The sequence below is a fragment of the Lipotes vexillifer genome, unplaced genomic scaffold (assembly GCF_000442215.2).
Source record: "Lipotes vexillifer unplaced genomic scaffold, Lipotes_vexillifer_v1.1 scaffold421, whole genome shotgun sequence".
Taxonomy (NCBI): Eukaryota; Metazoa; Chordata; class Mammalia; order Artiodactyla; family Lipotidae; genus Lipotes; species Lipotes vexillifer.
Genome location: NW_006781198.1, coordinates 55,679 through 79,312, shown reverse-complemented (window position 1 = coordinate 79,312; position 23,634 = coordinate 55,679). Strand labels below are relative to the sequence as shown.

General features: G+C 37.8%; 2 protein-coding genes across 2 annotated transcripts in view; one reads left to right on the top strand and one right to left on the bottom strand.

Annotated features, from left to right (window-relative positions):
* Positions 1-298: 298 nt before the first annotated feature.
* Positions 299-10,134, top strand: ACOT13 (acyl-CoA thioesterase 13). The gene is made up of 3 exons (XM_007454507.1): positions 299-310; positions 8,034-8,218; positions 9,881-10,134. The coding sequence occupies exons 1-3, from the start codon at positions 299-301 to the stop codon at positions 10,035-10,037; spliced, it is 354 nt and encodes a 117-aa protein (XP_007454569.1). The 3' UTR covers positions 10,038-10,134.
* A 2,127-nt stretch (positions 10,135-12,261) lies between these two features.
* CUNH6orf62 (chromosome unknown C6orf62 homolog) overlaps positions 12,262-23,634 on the bottom strand; it is a 13,943-nt gene continuing 2,570 nt past the window's right edge. The window contains exons 2-5 of the mRNA XM_007454506.1: positions 22,515-22,691; positions 21,369-21,491; positions 18,026-18,160; positions 12,262-13,651 (exon numbers count right to left, since the gene is read on the bottom strand). Coding sequence (XP_007454568.1) covers positions 13,526-13,651; positions 18,026-18,160; positions 21,369-21,491; positions 22,515-22,691 — 561 coding nt within the window. The 3' untranslated portion in view covers positions 12,262-13,525. The remainder of the gene's footprint in view (positions 13,652-18,025; positions 18,161-21,368; positions 21,492-22,514; positions 22,692-23,634) is intronic.

Sequence of the window (23,634 nt, the reverse complement as noted above, 5' to 3'; positions counted from 1 at the left end):
CTCTTTCCCCCACAATAACACATGTGGAAGGACATATCTCAGGTGAGATCTGGAATCTCAGGTGAGATCTGGAAATACCATGTGGAATCCAACACACAAAGAAATAAGGGAGGGCAGTTCCGAAGCAAGGTAAAATTGTGTAGAGTCATCCTTGTGGAAATGAGAGGTGAAGATGTGTAGGTGAATGAGATGTCTCAAGAGGAAGAACACAGACTAGAGAGAAGCATTAAGGATTTAGGACTGAACCTTGAGGACGTACAGGGTTGAGAAAGATAAGCAGCCTTTGAAGACTATAGAAATGATTAGGAAGGTAAGAATTGACCTTATACTTACTAGAAGAACTTTGAGGCTTTGGATCTACCACAAAAGGACAGTAATACTATTTAAAATTTATCAACATGATATGCCAATAGATATTTCTGGAATACTGTTCCTCAGTGAACAGAGATGATTTAAACTTCTTTGTTGCTGTTTGAATTGTGGCTTTATCATAACTGGCTCACCATATTTACATTCCTGCAGGGCATAATTCCTTCCTGGGAATGACTCTATATTCAGGTACTACATCAGCTGCAAAAATTCTGCCCAAGTTTGTGCCTTCCCTCTTGAGAGGAGATGTGGAGCAGTGGATAGCCCCAGTCCTCAGTCTGTAGGTGGTGAGGAAGTTCCTCCTCTATTAGCCCCTCTTTTCCAGGTTCAAGGCAGCAGAGAAGCTGTATTTGAGAGAAATCTTGCCAATGTGATTGATGTGACAGAGGCCTTCATAGCATCCACCTTTATAGGCATTCTAGAGTAATTTGATAAAATCTGCCATTTGCCAGCCTTTGGGAAAAAATACAGGGACTCTTAGTACATCTCTCACCATCACCACCACTCCAGTGAACAAGAGTAGTTGTTCAGCTGGCTAAATCTTCAGGGAATATTTAATTAAATTCCTCTTAGCTCTTCCCTAGGGCTTTGTTTTGCCTCCCATGGCACCCATTTGCTAACTTTTATTTTTGGTTTTCTCTTATAGCCTCTACTGGTTCGTACACTCCCTATTTTGGGATCCTCTACCTTTGACCCAATTGGCCCCCATTTTTACTTTTATCTTTCAGTGTCCTTTTCAAATAGCACCCACTGTCCCTAGAAAGACTTCCCTGGCATCTCCAACTGTCTTCCTCTGATTCACTTCTATACCTTGGCTAACTTTTATCATAGGACTTACTATACATTATTGAAAATATCTGTTGCTTTTTCTGTCTTCCCTCTCCTCACTGAGAGCTCTTTGGGAGCAAGTCCATAGCAGATGCTTAATAAGCATTTGTCAGTGCCTAGTAAGAATGCCTTTCACATAGAAGATACTCCCTGTGGTTTGTTCAATCAGTTGCTGAAGCTACTAAATGTTGGGCATATTGTTGTAGAATGCTCTTAGTTGACCTTCAGATTTGAATGTATTCATTCATTCAACATACATTTGAGTATCTACTATGTGCCAGGCACCATTCTCGGCACCAGGGATATACCAGTGAACAAAACTGACAAAAACCCTACCATTCGTGGAACTTATGTTGTATTGTGGTAAGTCAAACACTGAACAAAATAAGTAAATAAAATATATAGTATGTTAGATGGTAATAAGTGCTATAAAAGAAAATAAAGCAGAGAGCCATAGGCAATATTGGGACAGGAGAGTATTTTTCCCTGAAATATGTATTTCTGTGGAATTATTTTTTTGAAAGTTCAGTTTTAAATACTGTCATCTTGGAAGATGTCACTGAAATAGTAAAGATCTGAGCACGTAACAGATACTCCAAGGGAAAGATTGATCCAGGCAGGGCGGGGAACAGCAAATATAAAGGCCCTGGGACTTTACCACACTGTCTGCTTGCAGTGTTTCAAGAGGATTCCCGAGGAGACTAGGAAGGGACGATTTGGAGATGAGCTAACCATGTATGGCTTCACTGTGTAAGGACTTTGGTTTTTACTCTGAGTGGAATGGAGTTCCATTAGAGAGTTTTGAACAGAAGAGTCATATAACCTGACTTGCATTTTAAAAGGAGCACTCTTGTTGCTAAGACTGAGAATGGACAAAAGGCAGGCAAGGGCGGAAGTAGGGAGATAATTTGGGAGGCTTCTGTAACAACTGGAGAGAAATGACGGCTTGGATTCAAATAGAAGTATAATGAGTAGGTGAAAGTATAATGAGCTGGGAAAGTGATTGGCATTCTGGATTTGTTTGAAGCTAGAGCTGACAGGCTTTGCTGATGAGTTGGATAGTGAGATAGGAGGGGAAGAGGAGTGATGACTCCAGGGTTTGGGGCAGTTCTATATACTGGGGTATTTGCCCTGAGAAGGCCTTTTATCTAACTACCTTAAATTGGTCATGGCTTACATCACTCATTAGATTTATCACTATTCCCCTCCTGTAGAGTTGCTACATACATCTTGAGCACTCATATCAGGGGACTTTGCTGTTTATCTGGTAGCTGGGACTTTTACAATCAGTCAGGTACATTGGGGCATGCTCAGAAAGGAACTGAACTGCAGAGTAGAAGGCAGGGGATCTGATAGGATCATATTCACCTTCAGAAAAGCACCTTCAGAAAAGCACCTTCAGGGTTGTTCAGGCCTCTAAAAATAAGCCGAGTGAAAGTTCTGAGAAGCAAGCGGGCTGGAGTCATCTTCATAGTTCTGGCATTTTCAGTGATAACTAACATTTATTGAGCACTCTGAGCCAGATGCTGCACTAAACATTTTACCTACATTATTTCATTTAATCCTCACGACAACCCGATAAGGCAGGTACTATTATTATCCCCATTGTACACATGAGAAAATAGAAGCTTAACTTTTCTAAGGCCTCACAACTAGTAAGGGGGATCTAAACCCAAGTTGTCCGCTCCCTGCCTGTGTGTTAACATTGTAGTATAGTACCTAACCTTAGAGAAACTGTCCTGTATCCTGAGTGAAACTGGCACCAACTGTAGCCTTTGGTGGGCTTGTGAGTCTGAATGATTAGTTGACCCTCTGACTCCTGGCGGGCATTGCAGAATAAGAGCCAGCAAAGGGGATGTGGAGTGGCTAGTGGAGGAGGAAAAGAATCCAGAGGTGTGAACGTGGGAGTTCAGGAAAGGCCAGAAAACAGTTTAGATGTTGCAGAATGCTGAGAGGTCAAGTAAGGGACAGGCTGAAAAGCATCCACTGAATTTAGTAATTAAGTCATCCTTGATCTTGGCAACAGAAACAATTCCAACTGGGCAGTTTTAAGCAAATCCCTGCACCTTAAAATTGCTTAAAATAAAAATTCTAAGCAAATTTTAAAAATTTAAGCAAATGTGAAACTATCCAAACCAACTTTCAGTTTGATGGTTGTGCCTGAGTCACAACTTTGATAAGGATGAGAATTAAAGTGTTTTAATCACCTATGATATGCCAGGCCCCATTCTAACTTAATTTGAATTTTATCTTAATCTTTATAAAACTCTTGGAGGGTAGTGCTATCATCTCCACTTTACAGCTAAGGAAACGTCAGTTAAGGATCTTGCCTAAGGGGCTTCCCTGGTGGTGCAGTGGTTAAGAATCTGTCTGCTAATGCCGGGGATGTGGTCCAGGAAGATCCCATATGCCACGGAGTGACTAAGCCTGTGCGCCACAACTGCTGAGCCTGCACTCTAGAGCCTGCGAGCCACAACTACTGAGCCCACACGTCTACAGCCCATGCTCTGCAACGAGAAGCCACTGCTATGAGAAGCCCACGCACCTCAACAGAAGAGTAGCTCACGCTCCCTGCAACTAGAGAAAGCCCGCACAGCAACAAAGACCCGATGCAGCTAAAAATAATTTAAAAAAAAAAAAAAAAAAAGGATCTTGCCTAAGTCTGGCTCCAGAGCTAGTACTCTTAACTATTGGTCTAGTCACCTGTGTAATTAAGCTACTAAAACATACATTTATTATAAAACTGAAATGTTGGGCTGATACAGCAGCATGGCTGAACCACAATTCTTGAATAGCTTATGCCCTTTTATGGCCCCTTAACATAATTTCCAACTATTTTTCTTGCCGTTGCCACCCCATCACACTGCCACCTTCTATCTTACTCTTTACCTCTTTTCCTGCTTATATGCAGGTGCAGTTTTACATCATCCTCAGACACACTTCCTCTGGTATCTGCACTGTGTCACATATGAAATCAGCTGTGTCCATCATCAGGGCAAATCGCTTTGAAAACAGCCTCCTTTACAAATACACAAAATTCTCATCCACCAGTATTACCTGTTCTCTGTGCTTTTGTGCATACATACGGTCTTTTGCATTCCATCTCCTTGGTTGACTCACGTTTGTACATACGTGCAGGTTTTCTCATGCCATGTGCCACACTCCTTGAGGCCCGTTACAGACACCCTTACAGAGCCAGAGACATATGTTTCTTTATCCATTAGCAGAGGCCCTGTGTGTGCTGCTCAGCAATCAGCAGCAGTCCCAATCAGGCGGTGACTCTTAAAGACCAGAAAGATTGGAAACCTCAAGGCCTAAGAATAATTCTGGGTTCCGGGCAGAGCTTCCTATTAGGGACTGTCTCCTTCATTGCTGTTGACTATTAGGGATCCCTTCTCAATGTCTTTACTGAAAAGCTAAGTGAGGAAAGGAGAAACTGTGTTCGTCACCTGAAGCATATCTCTCTGTGATGGAATTTGAGCCTGCAGGTCAGGGGTGGCAGTGGGGGATGCTGTGGTAGCATGAGTCATATAAACTCATGTGAATGCCTGAGGTGCAGGGAAGAGACAGTACACTGCAGGCCGTACAGAAAAGGGGCAGATGTTTATATGAGCGCATGTCCATTTAAGACCATTTTTATGCTAAACTGAGGAGTCTGTTGTGTCAGACTGGGCTGAGCCATAAAAGTTCTTGCCAATCTATTGGAGTCATCCAACATGCAGGATTATTGGGGCCATGGGAGCTATATTTCTGATCCCATGGTATCATAAAAGGCTACACGCCCATCTTCCTCCCGATGCATGAGGTCCTTGTTGTCTGCAGCAGTCCAGGTGAGATGTGAGGGGAGGCAGTTTTGCATTAGTGGTTAAGCTAGAGACACCTGGGTCCAATGGAGATAACACTATCTACTTCAAAGATTTGTGAGGATCGAGACAGGGTCTCAATGCCTGTAAGACAATGCATATACATTTCTGAGCATGGTCTGTAACACAAAGTTAGCCATAGTTAGTAACCAAATAAACACGTGTGCTCTCTACAGCCGATATCTTGACTGAGATCTATTATTATTATTTTTTTAAATAGTGTCCTCCCCCCAACCCCATTCTTTTTTTTTGTGGTATGCGGGCCTCTCACTGTTGTGGCCTCTCCTGTTGCAGAGCACAGGCTCCGGACGCGCAGGCCCAGTGGCCACGGCTCATGGGCCCAGCTGCTCCACGGCATGTGGGATCTTCCCGGACCGGGGCACGAACCCGTGTCCCCTGCATCGGCAGGTGGATTTTCAACCAGTGCACCACCAGAGAAGCCCCCCCAGCCCCATTCTTCATCAGACAGGTAGCTCTCCATTGGTTTCTTCCACTGCAAGACTGTTTCTTAGTTCTGGGAGGTTGGGTAGGACATCCCTTCATTGGAATGGACATCCCAATGTTGGACATCCCTTCTTCCATTGGTTTACTTATTTTTACTGGGGGAGACAAGAATGGGCAACACAGGGAATTCCCTGGCGGTCCAGTGGTTAGGACTCCACACTTTCACTGCTGAGGGCCCCGGGTTCAGTCCCTGGTCAGGGATCTAGGATCCCACAAGCCATGCAGCCCAGCCAAAAAAAACCAAAAAGAACTGGCAACACATAAAAGCATTTCTCTGCCATATCTGGCTGACCAGTACAAAAGTATCTCTATTCCAACGTACCTTTTCAACCAGTTTTGTATCTTAGTATGTCCTTTGTCCTTTCAAGTTGTGGAAAAAGATAAATATTAAAATCAGTATTTTGGCGGACTTCCCTGGTGGTCCAGTGGTTAAGAATCCGCCTTCCAACGCAGGGGACATGGGTTTGATCCCTGGTCAAGGAACTAAGATTGCACATGCTGTGGGGCAACTAAGCCCACGTGCTGCAACTACTGAGCCCGCACGCTGCAACGAAGATCCCGCATGCTGCAATTAAGATCGAATGCAGCCAAAAAAAACAAAAAACAAAATCAGTAGTTTGCAGTAGAAAATCCAATTGACATTTGTTTTACCTTTTGTCATCCCAGCCAAAGTTAGATAATAAAATGGAACTTTAAGAACTGACCTCTACTAAACACACCATACCTTAAAATTACACTAAACTATCTTTGGTGACTATGATGCTTTCCTGTTCGATTCTGTTTCTTGAACTGCCTGGCTTTTTCCTGTCTTCACCTGCCTAACCCCTGCCCGTCCTTTAATCCACAAATTATTCCCCAGGATGCCTTTCCTAATGTCTCTTCCCTGAAAACATACTTTGATAAGTAAGATCCTTACTTCCAGCAACCTGTATTTATCTTATCTGCAATAATTCGCTTTACTGCAGTGTGCATGTGTGTCTATTCCTTTAGACTGGGAACCCCCTAAAAGCAGGGATTTGATCTCGTTCATCTTTAGATTGCAGTGCTTGACAGACTCAGTTAAATGCCCCCAATAAGGTGAGTTTACACCTTGGGCTTGCTTGGTGTGTATTATTAGTTTATGAGGACATCTTGTGGCTAGGTCATTTATTGTATAAATAGACTTGATCGCGTTCTAACGTTTACTTTTCCATTGATTTACCCATTAAGCAAAACATATTATTTAGGATGGTTCATATTTTATAGTTCTGTTTCTGTTTTACATCAGGGCCTTCTAGGGGATAAACAACAACAAACAACTAAAGTCATAGTTTGTGAAATGCTGAAATGTCTTCCTGGTGGGAGCATAAAGGCCGCTGAATACCTAGAGATTCTATAGTTAGCAACTAGGGAGACTTGGAGGTGGACAGACCTAGATCTGAATCTCAGTTCTGTCACATCCTGGGTGACCTTGAGAGTAAACCACTCTGAATTTAAGTTACACAAACTGGAAATAATCCCTTCCTTGATATATAGTATATGGAAAGACTTTGGCACAGTGCCTGACATGAAAGTGCTCAATAAATGGTAGTTATCTAGAATTAAACCATTTAATGCTTGAGACATCCTTTCCTGTATCTAAAAACAGACACATCAAATATTCATCCATATTATGCCTGAACACTTCTAGTGATGGTGAGAATTACGTTGCTGGATGCAGCACATTCCATTCACAGTTTAGTTCCAGCTTCTAAATATTATCTATGATGTTTTTCCTAGTAATTTAGATAGGATATAAGAAACATATTTCTATTATTTTTCTTTAAGTTTCCTTTCTAAAGATGTTTGATATAACATTTTAAATTCATTGTTCCACATTTTATCTTTCATATAATTTTTTCATTATGATACCATAAATGGGGCAGGACCTTAAAAGCAGCAATTTAACTTTGCTGGATTCTATCAAACTTTTTTCATATTAAAATAAGTTTATGGTATAAGCTTATTAATTCTAGTAATGCATTGAATTACTCAATTTCTTCCAATAAATGGTTTCAAACCATTCATTATGAAGTCATTCTAAAAAACTACTTGGTGCAAAAACTAGAGAACATCCAAATTAAAACTATAATGGGTTAACAGATCACAAGGACCAGCTGGCTTTGTTGGTGCAAAATTTCTAAGGAGACGTTAAGAGATGCCAGGTTGTTGTACACAGGCTGAAAAGCTCAGACGGAATGTTTGATTTCTGCAGAGGAGTGGAGATTAAGAAAAACTACTCCTGTTTTTCCCTAAATATTCCTTTTTATTTCAAAACAGTTTACATCAGAGTTAATTTCTATCAGAGAGAGATTGGTAACTTGATTTTCAATTTCTAAATCAACTTTTTGGGGGTGACTTGGTTTAATCCAATGATAGTTCCTGTTAGGCTGTTTGGGCGTTTCTAATACCACCAAATCTTCAAAATTCTTTTTTTCTTTTTACACTTAGGTGACTGTTGTTTCTGCTGTCCCTGGGAAAGTGATTTGTGAAGTGAAAGTAGAAGAGCAGCATACCAATAAAATGGGCACCCTCCATGGTGGCATGACAGCCACCTTAGTGGATGTTGTATCAACATATGCTCTTCTGTGCACAGAAAGGGGAGCACCCGGAGTCAGTGTCGACATGAACATAACGTATGTATCCAAACTGTACCCCAAATAACTTTTTCCATTGTGGTAACTCATTTCAAACAACCGAGACTAAACACAGTTTGTAACATAAATAAAGCATGAGATGCCCTTAGCTGGTCATCCTTAAATGCAGCTATAGATTTGCCTTAAAATATTCCATGGTTTTAGAATCTAGAACTAGAGGAATTAATTTCCAAGTACAATATATATCAGTAATAATAAGTAATCAGTAATATAACCAGTAATAAATGGGGAATGATCTAAACACTCAAAAAGGCAAACATTCAGCTTCTAATATGCATACTGGTGGGGAAAAAAATCATCACAAACTCACGGTTTGTAACTGTTTTTCATACAGTCCTTAAAAGTGCCACATGTACAAATGTCTCATGAAGGTTGTACCGAGTACCTATAGAGAAAAGCTAGAATAAAAATCAAAGTTGAGGAAACCTTCACGTATACATCGCCATTGCCTTGTAACAAGGTGAACACAAATGTCCAGTTTTGCAATACTTCATGTTTTTCTGCAACTGCACAGACATGCTCTCATGATAAGGAAGCAGAACCCCAGATGTCAGGTTTGTCACTGTTGTGAAAATGCCTGCAGGGGTCAAACACTTCCAGATGCAAAAAATTAAATTCCCACATTAACTAGTACTGTTGCCAGTGTCCCGCTCACTAAAGAGTGCAGGGCCCGGGGATTTAGTTTCAAGACAATTGATTTTTCTACCTAAGCAAGAGAATAAAGATTTTTGTTGGAAGGGGAGGCAGGGGTTAGGGTGGGAAAGCCAACCTGATATATCACAAGGGCAATGGAAATAATGTATCAGGTTTTTAAACAATCTAAATCTTTTCTTAGGCTAACTTAACTTTCAGTCTCTCTCTACTATGGAAATAAATTGAGAGTGCAGTAAACAAATCACAGGACAAGATGCAAATGGTGTTTTGAAATTAAGACGTACAAAAAGAAGGATCTGCTTGGGCACTGGTGAGCCTATTCAGCAGTCCTTACCTTATTCCACATAAGGGTAAGACCACTTGATGACTCTGCTTTGCCTTAAGACCCTCTATTACGAGCAGAGAGATCTTCCAACCTAGCACTGCATTTCATGATCTTCTAAGATACTGCTGCTACAATCCTAAAGGATTTTTAATAAGCTAAACATAATTTTGGCCTTTCAAAGTATGTGTTACCAAAGTATTGGCCACCATCAAGAGCTGCCTGAGATTCAAAAGGGCCTCATATTAATTCCTTATAGTTCTTATTAAGTCATTTTAGAGTTGAATAAATTCTGCATATTGATATGACAAGATATTAACACCAAGTGTTACTTCACCTAGGAAGTTAAGCCCATTAAGTGAAAGCTCAAGGAAATCTCTAGCCACAAATAAATATGAAGTGGGAAACTAAAAAAAAAAAATAGGGAGGTGCGGGGAGGCGGGGGCAGTTGAAAACCCCTTCCTGTATTTTTGGGAAAAGAAATTTGTGTGCATAAGGAATCAGTAAGATATAACTTGGTCAGGACCAGCCATTCAAATTAGAAAGGATATTATTCTTAAACTATTTAGGAGTAAATAAGTAACATAAGGCTGTTATGAGATGCACACAACTTTCTCTTTTAAAAACTATTTGCTGTTAACTAAATTTAAATGTTTCTTTTCAAGGTACATGTCACCTGCTAAAATGGGAGAAGATATAGTGATTACAGCACATGTTCTGAAGCAAGGAAAAACACTTGCATTTGTTTCTGTGGATCTGACGAACAAGGCCACGGGAAAATTAATAGCACAAGGCAGACACACAAAACACCTGGGAAACTGAGAACAGCAGGGTGACCTAAAGAAACTCAACAATGAATGTCCAGAGTAAATCTGACTTGAACAAATATAATTTTCAAAATAAATTAGCACAACCAGAAGTGGCTAAGAAATATTTTCTTTGGGGAAAAATGCCATAGAAATCAAGTGGAATATAGGATAGAGTTGTCTATATTCTAAGCCTCTTCAGTTTTAGTTTATAATCATACATGATACTTGGATAAAAACATTCTTAGCTCAGAAGTGTTTTGAAAACAGGTAAAGCAAAGCTAGCAGGGCCATTCTGAGATAAGATTACCTTGAAACTAAAATTCAATATTAAGATAAAGGAGAAATACAAGTTAACGATTAATCCTTAACAAATTGTAGGTCCTTCTCAGCTCTAAAATGTTACATTTTTTTAACCCAATTTCAAGATTATGGAACTTCAAAATAGATGAACCACAGGCCACATTGGAAAATAAAGTAGACTGAGTAGTCCTCAACAAAGTTTAAGGCTAAGCACATTAGTGATAAATAGTCCAGTGGGTGCACTGCTTTTCTGAGAATTACAGGATTGGCATATTTTATAGTGGTGGAGGGAGCATACGATTAGCCCCTTTTCTAGGATAAAACCATGCAGATCTTGAATCTCCCAATCTGCAGTACTGGAAAGACCAAGTTCACAAATTGTTTAGTCCATTTCTCAAAGTTCTCCTATGGCATTCATAATAGTTGGTTTCTGCCATCAGGGGGTCTTAGTTAACATTTCATGACTGAAGATCATAAAATTCCAAAGCAACTTTGGAAACTGGAAACACAGTCAACAGTTAAAGGTTTATTATCCTTTGGTTGTATTAGAATGCATGCTGATCTGTCTGCTGAAAGGACAGAAGCAGACTTGATAGTAGCAGTGAGCACACAGGAAACCCAGATCTAGTATTTCCCACTAAAAGTAACTTGGGCTCCTTGGAGAAATACCTGATTTCAGAGCTGGGGGCTGAGATACGGAAATTACAAGATGAACATATCTTGTGCTTTGAAAGGAAGTGCTCAAGAAAATGATGAGGCATGAAAATTATACAGCACTGAAAAGGGAGTCCATACTGTTTAGGTAATAATATTGAATCAACAGCAGAGACAGGAGAGCTCTTCCTTTTAACAGAATGCTGGTAAATGTGGAGAGGTAGATATAAAATAATAACTATAAAATGGGGAAATAGGACATCACATTGACCAATTAAAATGAAAACCAACAGTGTACACTGACAGTGTGTTTCTGGATATTAACTTTAGGGGGCATAAGGTACTTACATTGGGCATTGGCCAGGATACATAATCCAAATCTAACCATGAAGGAACATCACTCAAATGTAAATTAATGACACTCTGTGTTTTAAAAAATTGGCCTGTACTCTTCAAACTGTCAAGGTCATTAAACAAAAGCTGAGGAACTGTTCAAGATTAAAGGAGACTAGAAACACGACAACTGAATGCAATGATCCTGTACTAACTATAGGGAGATAAAAAAACACATAATCGAAGATAGGAGGACAATCAAGAAAAGTGAAATATGGATGGTAAATTAAAGTTTATCATTGTTACATTTGAGTTTGATAATTTTACTGTGGTAATAAGAATATCCTTGTACTTGGGATATATGGAGTACCGAGGGGGAAGGGATCAAACTTCCAAACGATTCAGAAAACATATAAATATATGGAGAAAGACAAAACGTCAAAATGTCAAGAGTTATTTTGTGGGTGAAGTTTATACAGGAGCTTTCTGTATTATAACTTTCCCAATTAAAATTATTCTAAAATAAAAACTTTAACTCTACAGAGCCAGACAGTCAGGTTTTAAATCCTCCCCTACGCACAATGAGCGTGGACAAGTTCCTAAACCTCTGCATCTAGATCCCCTCAAGGTTGTTAGGTTAAGATAAGAGCTTAGAACAGTACCCAGCCATGATAAAGTGTTAATTTCAAATAGATTCTAATTTTAAATTGATCAGAAAACATGTGAAAAATTATTCTGAAATTAAGAGTATTTTTTTCTTTTCCATGAAGCCAGGCATAAGGCCAGGATGATCATTGTTAAAAGCTGACAAAATGTCCTTGATTCCCATACCTGTTGAAATTATAAACCCAACTTCTCTTGAGTTTACTGTTTAGCCATGTTTATAAACCCTCCTAAGGTCATCAATAACGGGTACCCAAGCGACTTAGAAGAAAAGTTACCACTTCAAGTTTTGTGTATTCACCTGAATAGTCAGGGAACTTTCACCTATTTTATTTAGGTTTTCATTTATTCAAATTCCAACCAGAAGCTAAATACAATTGGAAACTTGTAAGCACTAAGTTTTACTCCAAAGGAGTAGGATCATTCAGATTTACTCCGATAAAAGTATGCAACCCTTAAGCAAAGCTTTTCTTCATTTAAAAGAAAAATAAAACCAAAAACCAAAAAAAAACTATACAGTAGTCTTTCCTTATGTTCATTGCACAAAATGAGTTCTCCTTTTAGAACTTTTGACACTCAATGGTGTTTTTGTATGTTTTCACAATTTAAGATCCAACTTTAGTAACTTTTCTTCTTCAAAAAACCCTAAGTTTTCCTTTAGGGTGGTGTAAAAACCAGTATTTCTGCACAACTCACTGGAATTTTTTCCTTTATAATAAAAATCTTTTTTTAAAAACAAAAAACAAAACAAAAACCAAAAGGAAAGTCCTCTACCTATTATGGTTTCTGCAGCTATGAATGTATTTGTTTTATAGCTGCTTAGCTACTTCAGACTCCAGATCTGCTTTAATGTGTACAACTGAATCCACACTCAGCAGAATGCTCTTTCATAACAGCAACTTGGGGAAAGAGATCTGGAAATAAAATACATATGAGTACCAGGAAACAAACATGGCCCAGTAATATATGAGGCAAGAATGCCTACAATGAGATGCTTTTTTCATTTAAGATTTCTTTCCCATGGTTGTATTTTCTTTTCTTTTTTTTTTTTAAACAACCACTTCTGGTCATTAGAATGAATCTGACAGTGCTCTGGAACAATGTGATTATAGCAAAGCTTTAAGTTTTTAAAATGTTATTTATACCTGTTACATTCACTTCTCACCCTCCAAATACTGATGACAGATGTCAAAGAGGCAAAAACCAGCACAAATGGAAAGACTATAAAAAATGAGTATCACCTTGTGCTTTCAGATACATTTAAGCATTTCAGTGTACAATAGTCCTTTCATTTCACATTTTTAGTAAGATGCTGATGCAGTGCAGCAAATATGCAAAGCATCTTCTTTCACACAGTCTGTGCAGAAGACATCTAATTTAAGTTCTGAGATACAAATGATAAAAAAAAAATCCAGGATGAACAAGTTTCAAAATGCATAGTGTTCTGTGCATGAGTCCATTTTCTTTAAACTCTGAAATAAAGTGGTAAGAAAAAAAGAAAAAAAACTGCTGCTGCACCCTCTGATCTTCTCCATTTTGCTGGTCAGCACTCTATTCTGGCATGTAAGGATGGAGGTGATCCTCTATGGTGCCAACTGCCCAGTGGGTAAGCTGCTCCTGTGGCAGGTAGAGGCAGATGCTGCATAACTTGAAGATTGTAGCTTTGTTTTTTGGAGTCTGGAAGGGGAAAATTTTTTTTTAAATATTCTTAATAAATAAAGACTTTAACATAAATGACTGATTATCACATGAAATCCATCTCCCACAATTTATTAAGCACTTAATGGACACAGTAACAAAACATATAGAATAAGGGAAGAAATTATGGTTCCCATCCATAGGGACCTTAGCCTAAATAGGACAGAACCTTGCCATACAAAATATAGAGAAAACAGAGTAAACATGATTATAAACTAAATGTTTACAGAGTTTATGCAGAATAAAAAATTGAAAGTTAGGAAAGTCAAACACAGACTACTTGCTGAAAGAAATCAGGGTTAAAAGCATTTCATGGAGACAGATTTGAACAGAGGTTTGCAATCACATTTGTATACAGAAAGACAGCAGATGTGGTGAGAGTAGACGGTAGAGAGATTAGAAATAGGTAAAAAAGATTTAAGTGTATCCTGGGGGAAAGGACTAGAAGGCCAAAGTATTAACAGTTAAATCAAACTCTAAGTATTTTTTAAAAAGCAGTTACTATTTTAACATCTAACATGTGATAAACAAATGCTATAGGTGCTTTCACAAATAACCACTGCTAGTAAGTGGAAGATGAAATCTGAACCCAGAACTGCCTTCAAGGTTTTGCATCTTTTCGCTATAGCACCTCTTTAAAAAAAAAGGTGAAAAGATTGCCTCTGCCAATGTCTGAAGCAGACTAGCTACCTACATATGTAAATGAACCTATACATATATATTTTTTTCATTTTAACTTTTAAAACAACCTATGACTATTCAGACTCTAGGCATGTGCCTCTATGCCACTGCACATTCAAAATTCTTTTTTGCTCTAGCCCTTATCATATATATTATATTAGGATATAAAGGGCAGAAGATCTCTGCTAGATGATTTTTATCAAATTTCTTAATTTCTGGATTTCCTTAGCTATAAAATGGGAGTAATAAGATCTACACCTCAGAAGACTGCTGTGAGGATTAAATGAGTTCATACACGTAAAGCTCTTAGTATAGAGTCTGGTGCATAATACAGTTGACCCTTGAACAACATGGGTTTGGGCTGCTCAGGTCCACTTATACGCAAATTTTTTTCCAATAAATATACTGGAAAAATTTTGGAGATTTGTGATAATTTGAAAAAACAGACAAACCACGCAGTCTAGAAATATCAAAAAAAGTTAAGTGTGTCATGAATGCATAAAATATATGTACAGATGACCCTTGAACAACACAGGGGGTGGGGCACCGACCCTACCTGCAGTTGAAAATCTGCAGAGTTTACAGTCTTCCCTCCATATACATGGTTCCAGATCAGCAGATTCAACCAACCACAAATTCAACCAACTGCAGATTATGCAGTACTGTAGTATGTATTTATTGAAAAAACTTCATGTATTAAGTGGACCAGCACAGCCCTAACCTGTGTCATTCAAGGGTCAACTGCAGACCCTAGTCTATTCTTACATAGGCAAAAGGTGAGTGACATTTAATATATAATTAATGTGTTAGCTTTCGACCTGTTTTATTACTTTGCTTTCAAAGGATTACATTACCATACAGTATGCCTCTCTCACAACTGGAGAAATGACATAGCCTGTAAGTGGCTTTTAAAAAAATGTTACAATGTTTCTAATACTGTATTATGAATATGACTATAATACTGTATGCCATAAAACTTTCATAATGACTCATTCACTAGCATTCGTTAGTGGACAGCTAGGCTACCAAGAAGCAATCGTATCGATTACAGTAAGGCTGTCATAAAGCAACCATACTGCACTTCTTCAATATCAATATATGGATCATTATACCTGTAAATAAATATGAATTTCTTTTTCACATTATCCTTTTTGATGTCTAATGTTACTAATATAATTAGATGTTACTAATGTAACACCTAGTGTTTTGTATCATATAAAGCAATATTGTAGTTACTGACAATTCATCTTGTAAATAAAATTCATAAACTTAGGTATCAATAAATACAGTACAGTACTGTAAGTGTATTTTCTCTTATGATTTTAACATCTTCTGTTCAGCTTTATTGTTAAGAATACAACATATGACACACATAACATACAAAATGGTCGTGTTAATCGACCATTTACATTATTAGTAAGGCTTCCAGTCAACAGACTAGTTAAGTTTATGAGGAGTCAAAAGTCATATGCAAACTGTACAGGGGTTGGCACCCTTAACCCCTGAATTGTTCAAGCATCAACTGTATACTATAGGTGGTGGCCACCACTATTATATCAATTCCCTCATGAACTAGTGGAGGTTGATTCTTCCATATAATGCAAATACAGCAACACATCTCCAGCTTATGAAGACTGAGAACAGAACCTGAGTGGAAGGAGGGGACTAAGAGCACTGAAGAACAAATTCATCTACAACTAGCAGATACCAGTGATCCCAGTGTGCCCAGGACTGACTGAGGGGTTTCTAGGACTTGGGACTTTCCAGTATTAAAACCAGGACATTCCAGACAAACTGAGACTACTGGTCACACTCTACCTTCAACCCAAATTTAGCTTATGAGCTTATAATTTTCTTTTCATTAAAAGGATTCAAGCTGTTTGCTTCATAAAACATTAAGAACACCTGACCTCGATACATAAAGAGATGTTAACTTACTTAGCCAAGAAACTCCTTCAATTCACTAGTCATTTCTATATAGTATTACTGATCTCATATATATTCACGTGAAAATGAAGTTGCTACACTAGTGTATGTTATTATTAAATCCATGACTAAAAATCTCTGTTGTGGATTCCACAATATAAGTCAATACCCTGCTATACAGTATTTTCTCAACAAGTAACTCAAATGAAAGTACACTACAGGCAATTAAAACGGAAAAAAGAGTCAAATAAAAAGTATTCACCAAGGGCTTCCCTGGTGGCGCAGTGGCTGGGAGTCTGCCTGCCGATGCAGGGGACACGGGTTCGTGCCCCGGTCCGGGAAGATCCCACATGCCGCGGAGCGGCTGGGGCCAAAAAAAAAAAAAAAAAAAAAAGTATTCACCAAAGGAAAGCTGAGGTAAAGAAGAAACTGAGAACAAACAGTAAGGCCAAAACCAAAAACACCCCACCTAAATTGTATTGTTCTTCTATCAGTTTTATCAGATGCTTCCAGTGAAATTAATCATCATCATCTTTTTCCTGTGGTACACGGGTCTCTCACCGCCGTGGCCCCTCCCATCGCGGAGCACAGGCTCCGATGCGCAGGCTCAGCGGCCATGGCTCACGGGCCCAGCCGCTCCGCGGCATGTGGGATCCCCCCGGACTGGGTCACGAACCCGGATCCCCTGCATCGGCAGGCAGACTCCCAACCACTGCGCCACCAGGGAAGCCCCTAATCTTCTTAATTCCCAGTTTTTTTATTTGTACCTACACCATAATTACTTAACTTTTTAAAAGATGGAAAATGTACAATCTTCCCAAGTAGTCTATCAGCTCCTTGAAGGTAGCAGTATGATTCCCATTTGTATTTTTCTAGTACCTTGCATAGACTCGCTCTTAAATAAAAACAAAAATGTTCTACAATGTATTTAATAGTGTACTTTTAAAATAAGTCTTAATTTAAATCACCTTCTCAATGAGGCCTTCTCTGGTGACACCATCTAAGAATTCACACCCATTTATGTAATTCCCCCTTTTCTCTTAGCACTTATCACTATCTAACTATATATTTTACTTATCTACTTCTAGGTCTCCCATAATGGAATGTCAACCCAAAAGGAATTTCTAACTTGTTCGTTGCCGTACAGTGCCTGGCACTTAGCACTCATTTGTTGAATGAATGCTAAATAAATTAAAATGATGCCATTTTTAAAAGTTAGTAACAAAGTATCGATTATCTACTATAAATTCTAAGTGATGATATTTAGGCTTAGACTGGTAAGAATAAACAACATTTTACAGAATAAAAATCAATTTGGAATACCTGGATTGCTACTTAAATTGCAAGTACTTATTTAAAACACATGTGGACCTTTTAAAAACAGATGTGCCTCATCCTTTCAGATATTTATTTAAAAGGTCTAGGCCAGTACTTCTCAAAACATAATGTGTTATCAATCACTTGAGGATTTTACTCAAAGTAAAGATTTTGATTATTGCACACTGGATTCATGACTTCTAAAAGCTCACCAGGTAGTTCTAATATGCAGCAAAGTTTGGGAACCACTGTTCTAGGTTAAGGTCAGGACGTCTGTTTCTTGGTTTTTAAGTAACTTCAAAATTAATGCCATGTTGAAGGAGCAAAACAGAATTAAGTAACATATAGAAAACAGTTTGCTAACCAATAAGCTTTTAAAATGAGCCCTTATGTGGTTTTAAAAAAAAAGAAAAGTAAAAAACAGCTTACCTGCAAGTGCTGTCTGTCAATGAAGAGAAACACTGACTGGTTAGGATTGTTGACAACAATTCCAGTCTTGTCCTTTCGGCTCAGTACGTGCAGAAACTGTTTTTCATAGTCACCGTGATGAAACTCAAATTTGGCCTAATTAAGAAATATAAATGTTTATGTGTAACCACAAACATGTTATACCACCTGAAACATCAACTGCACTCGTATGCATAGAGTTGTGCTGTTCAGTATGGTAACCAATAGAGGCTACTTAAATTTATATTAATTAAATGCAATTTAAAATTCAGTTCTTTAGTAGTACTAGCCACATATCAATATGATCAATAGTCACATGTGGCTTGTGGCCTCCATTCTAAATAGTCTCTTGAGATACAGAAGATTTCCTTCATCACAGAAAGTTCTACTGGATAGCACTTCATAATTTGACCTTTAAGAAAAACTACACCAAACTGACTAAATCCTAATACTCAATGATTTTAAGCCAAATATCATAAAATCAGATTTTCAAACCCACTCAGCTCAAGACTCCTACCTTAGTATTTTAAGCCCAATGACACATCCCTTCTTGCTATTATAATATATAAGGAACACTGTAGATAGTTCTTGGAAATAAGTCTATTTATATTCCAAATTCTAATCCCAGCTGCACATCTCACTACTTATACGACCTGTGCAAATCCCTTAACTTTTTAAGACTTAAAACAGGGCTCTAACCCATCAGTTAGTTAAGAGGAGTAAACAAAATGTAAAGCCCACATCTGAAATATGCTTCCAGTCCTCACAAGGATGAGCACCTGAGGATACAGGAACCCCTCAAATTTTTTTATTTTTATTTTTTTGCGGTACGCGGGCCTCTCACTGCTGTGGTCTCTCCCGTTGTGGAGCATAGGCTCCGGATGCGCAGGCTCAGCGGCCATGGCTCACGGGCCCAGCCGCTCCGCGGCATGTGGGATCCTCCCGGACCGGGACACGAACCTGTGTCCCCTGCATCGGCAGGTGGACTCTCAACCACTGTGCCACCAGGGAAGCCCCCCCTCAAACTTTTAAAAAACGTTTTTCTATGTATTTTTTCAGATGATTAAAAAAAAACTTTTTTTGTTATGAAGAACAGTTATCAAGTCAGTCATAATATTCTTTTAATCTTTTAACATGAGGAAGATTAACACAATCTTCCCACAAAATGTCTGTGAAGAGGCCAAATGCTAGGTGAAAACACCAGGGTAACAGGGAATTCAAGAAACCTGGAAACCTTAATCTGGTATTTAGATAGTGAACTGTAAAAATGATTATTAGGCCATTCAGTTCAAACAATCATTATTCTCCTATTATGTCAAAGACAGCAGAAAATACTAACATGGAAAAAACATCAGTTCCTGCTATCTAGGATTTTACTACCCAGTAGTTTTCCTCATAAACCGTAACGCAAAAGATGTTATGGTATCCCCTATGTACTATTTATGTAAAATGTAATATTGAATTGTACCTCTGCACAATTCAAATGTTTATTGAACTCAGAATACAAAAAGCATGTTATTAGATACTGAAATATATGAATAAGACTATCTCAACCTTAAGGGACTCACATACTGCTGAAGAGGAAAAGCACACAGAAATATAAAACCTAACCTGCTTCAAATCTTTCCCCGAATAAGATGTGGTTATTTGTAAAAAACCTAAAATGGGTTCTTACTGTTAAAGTGCTATGGGAAGAAAGAATTAACAGAGTAGACAAGAGTGCAATATTAGGAAGTGATTTTGCATTGGGCCTTGAAAGATGACAGTAATTTTCCTTGGACAAAACAGTAATGGTAAGTAATTTGGAAAATGCCGTTATAGGAAACAGAACCTACACAAACACAAGTGTCAAAATCAAGACACTGCTCAAGAAAGAAAGCCTCAAGTGTTTCAATATGGCAAACATCAGGGTGGATGGAAGAGGCCAGTAAAGTATCACACTGAAAAGAGATTTGAGTGAGACTGGAAAAGGCCTTGCCTGTATTTCTGTGGCACTTCAATTCTATCCTATTTGAATATCCAAAGATTTGGGAAGAAATGGTCCAGACTGAAAAGAAAACTCTCGTAGGTACCATGTAAGAAATAATTCCCGGAAGAAAAGTAATGAATGTTTTAATAGTGTGATGAAGAGCTAACCTAAAGCAACAGCATGAGGGATGAAGAGGAAAGAAGAGATCTGCTTTACTAGCACTTCTCTGTACTTCACAGCACTATGAATACAGTAGAACTGGATATTTTAAAACAATCTTTACTCTGGTTCCTATTAAATCTCACGACTGAAGTATTCAGATTTTAAACTGCTTCGAGTCAAAAAAAAAAGTGTGAGTTAAAGTTTACTTTTCCTTTTCTCATCTATCTTGAGAGAAGAAACTATGTTATTTTTATTTAAAGCTTTTCGGGATATTTATGTATATTAAATTACTTCAGAGAAGTGTATTTGTTTTTACATTGTTACCTTATTTACTGCAGTAGAATTCTAAAATTATAAAGCTATTACCTATATCCTACTGCTTATATTCAGTCCGTAAGTTAACGTTTTATCATTCGCGGAGCTTTCCACAGTACAGGATAGCGAATTAAACAAATCCTTTGTTTTTCTGATTGTTAAATAAGTATGCTCATATAGAAATTTACTGAAACACATACATATATTTAAAAAGGAAAAGTTAGCTATATCTAACCTAAAACTAACCATAATTAACACTTTGGTGGATCTTGTTGTACTTCCTTCCATTCATAAATATATATATATATATATATACTATAAATAAAATTAAAATCATCAACACCCAGGTAAATGCCCTGAAATAAAGCACTAGAAATTGTCAAGCACATCAAATGACAAGTCAAAACATAGCAAGATGCCAAGGAAAGTTAATTAAGAACCACTACTATACTTACTTTTCTCCTATAATGTTTTATATGCAAATCAACTCCTAGAAAAGGGTTTCTTAATTCATTTCTTATATTCTTTTGACAACCAGGGTTAAGTATAAAGTATTTTAGGAGAGTGTGTGGTGCAGGGGAAGAGATTTTCTGAAGTTCATCTCTGGGCTCCTCTATAAATAAACAAATGTCTACCTTAAAAGAGTTTCTCTGACCATAATTTCAATGACACACTGGATAGTTAGAACCACCTCATTCTCAAGAGATTCTATAATCCAAACGCTTTTTATTCTTGCATTACAACAGTCAAAAGGCGAGGAGGGACTCATGAAGTAAAACTTATTAGAGAGCATATTCCCAAAGAATTTCTTTAATTGGACCCTATTCTGAGTTTTCAACTTGCTTACATGTTCACCACACTTATTTTAGAATAAAGTACCTGAACAGGCCTAAAAGGCTCATCAGATTCTTTCCACCGAGAGAACAGGAGACAGACAATTTTTTCAATATCATTCCGAGGCCAAAGAATGAAATCCATCTCCTGAGTACAGCCAATTACATCCTATAAAAGGCCAAAAAATAAAAATAAAAAAAATTTACTTTCAAAGAAACAAAGCCGGAACAAGCAATGTCACAATTTACAGGGTTTGACTACAGAACCATTTTATAAGTGCAAAAGGTCCACTATACAGCTGACCCTTGAACAGCTTGGGCATGAAGGGCACTGACCAGAGTCGAAATTTCAGCATACAACTTTATAGCCAGCCCCCCACACACTTACAGTCCTGCATCTGTGAAGTCAACCAACTATGGATTGAGTAGTATTGTATATGTATTTAATGAAAAAATCTGCTTATAAGTGGATCCTGGCAGTTGGTGCAGATGTGTTGTTCAAGGGTCAACCATGTATCACTTTATGTCTTTTAAGAGGTTTGTATACAATCTGAACAGCTCATGACCTGATTCTAATTTTTATCTTATAGAGTCCATATAATCACTCAGTCCAATGTTTTTCACATCAAGATCTTAACTCAGTGCATGGTGAAAACTCCAACCGCAGCTCTAATTTTTTGTCTTTTCTTTTTTTTTTTAAGTCCTTGTACCATTATTTCCACTCTTCAAAATCAGAACTTCTAATACGAATCACTACCTTCTAATCACAGGTGAAATGCTATTTTTGTTGTATGCTGATTATTGAGGCCAACTAACCTCTTCCAGACCAGTATATGGTTATCTCCAGCCTCCCCAACAAGCGCACTAATCCTGGGGACCTCTTGTTCAAGTTTGCCCAGACTAACTTTCTTTCAATTAGCTGCAGAAGTTTAGCAAAATTCCTTACTTATAAGGGGCATGATGTTCTCCCCTGAAAAAGGAAATCCCAATGAACAGTAATAAAAACCACAAACCACAGCAACAATGTACACAATTACCAACATAATAACACATAAGAAAGTTATCCATGCTTTATTTAATTTCCACTTTAAAGCGATTTATGACCATAATTAACTACCCATTCTTAGGAGGAAGAAAAACCCAAGTTTAACTCACAAAAACCTACCAAAACCAAGACAAAAACAGAATTTACCCTTCTCATAGACTGGTATCGAGGAGCATGGAGCTGTACCACATCCTTCTGTAAAAGCTCTATGGAACTTTCCAAGGAATAGCTGGAATCTCGCACACCTTTCAGGATATTTTCTTCATAATTATTTGTCATGACTGGTATAACCTCAGACACTTCAAAGAGTGCTGATTTTTTCTTCTAGAAGAAAAAAAAAGGTGTATTAACCCACAGGTAGCACACTGTCTTAACACCCAGAGTTCATATTACAATGTCATGTACCTTTATTCTAACTCAGCAAAATTCTTAACTGATGTAATTTTTGTACTGAAGACACAGATTTTCAAATAGGTGGATCCTTCTGTTCTTCCCCCCAACCCCCTTACTCCTCTACCACACGCACAGGCATAAACACAGAATGTTTTAACTGCATGGTTTTATAGCATTATGGTAACCATAGCAAGTACTTAGTTTAGACAATATTTCTTAAATGCTGTGAGAAACAAACACCAGATACCCCTAAGGTTAAAAAAACAAAACAGTGATTTACTCTTGATGTAAACTCACTTAACTGGTCCTACATACAGCCAAATTAAAATCTCAGCAGTTTAAAATCAAAGCTCTTCAGACAAATTAACTGCTTCACTCCTTAAAAGGGTCAATTTCCATTACTCTTTCTGGATATTACATAACTACAAGCGTCAACATTCAAGAGGAGGGAAAAAAAAATGCCTACCAAATCTTCAAACATAGTTAAGATCAAGGGCTCATCAACTTAGGTTATAAAATTTATCAACTGCTCAGCCAACTGCCTGGATACTGTTCATTCAGAGAATAAAAGCAGGTTTTCATAGGTGTTAGAAGAGCTAGATGGTATAATCTGGGGCATCTCACAGATTAAATTCAAAGATCTAGTCTCACTACTTATATCTTGTATTTATTTCTAGTGAACCTACATTATAATGGCTTCAACTAAAATCTCGTCTTACCAATTCTGCAATTAACAAAAAAAGGAAAAAAAAAAGTAAATCCGTGATATCATTTCAAAACAAACCACTTTTTTTTTTTTTTTTTTTTTTTTTTTTTATTTTTTTTTTTTTTTTTTTTTTTTTTTTGGTTTGGGTCTTTTTTTTTGGGGGGGGGC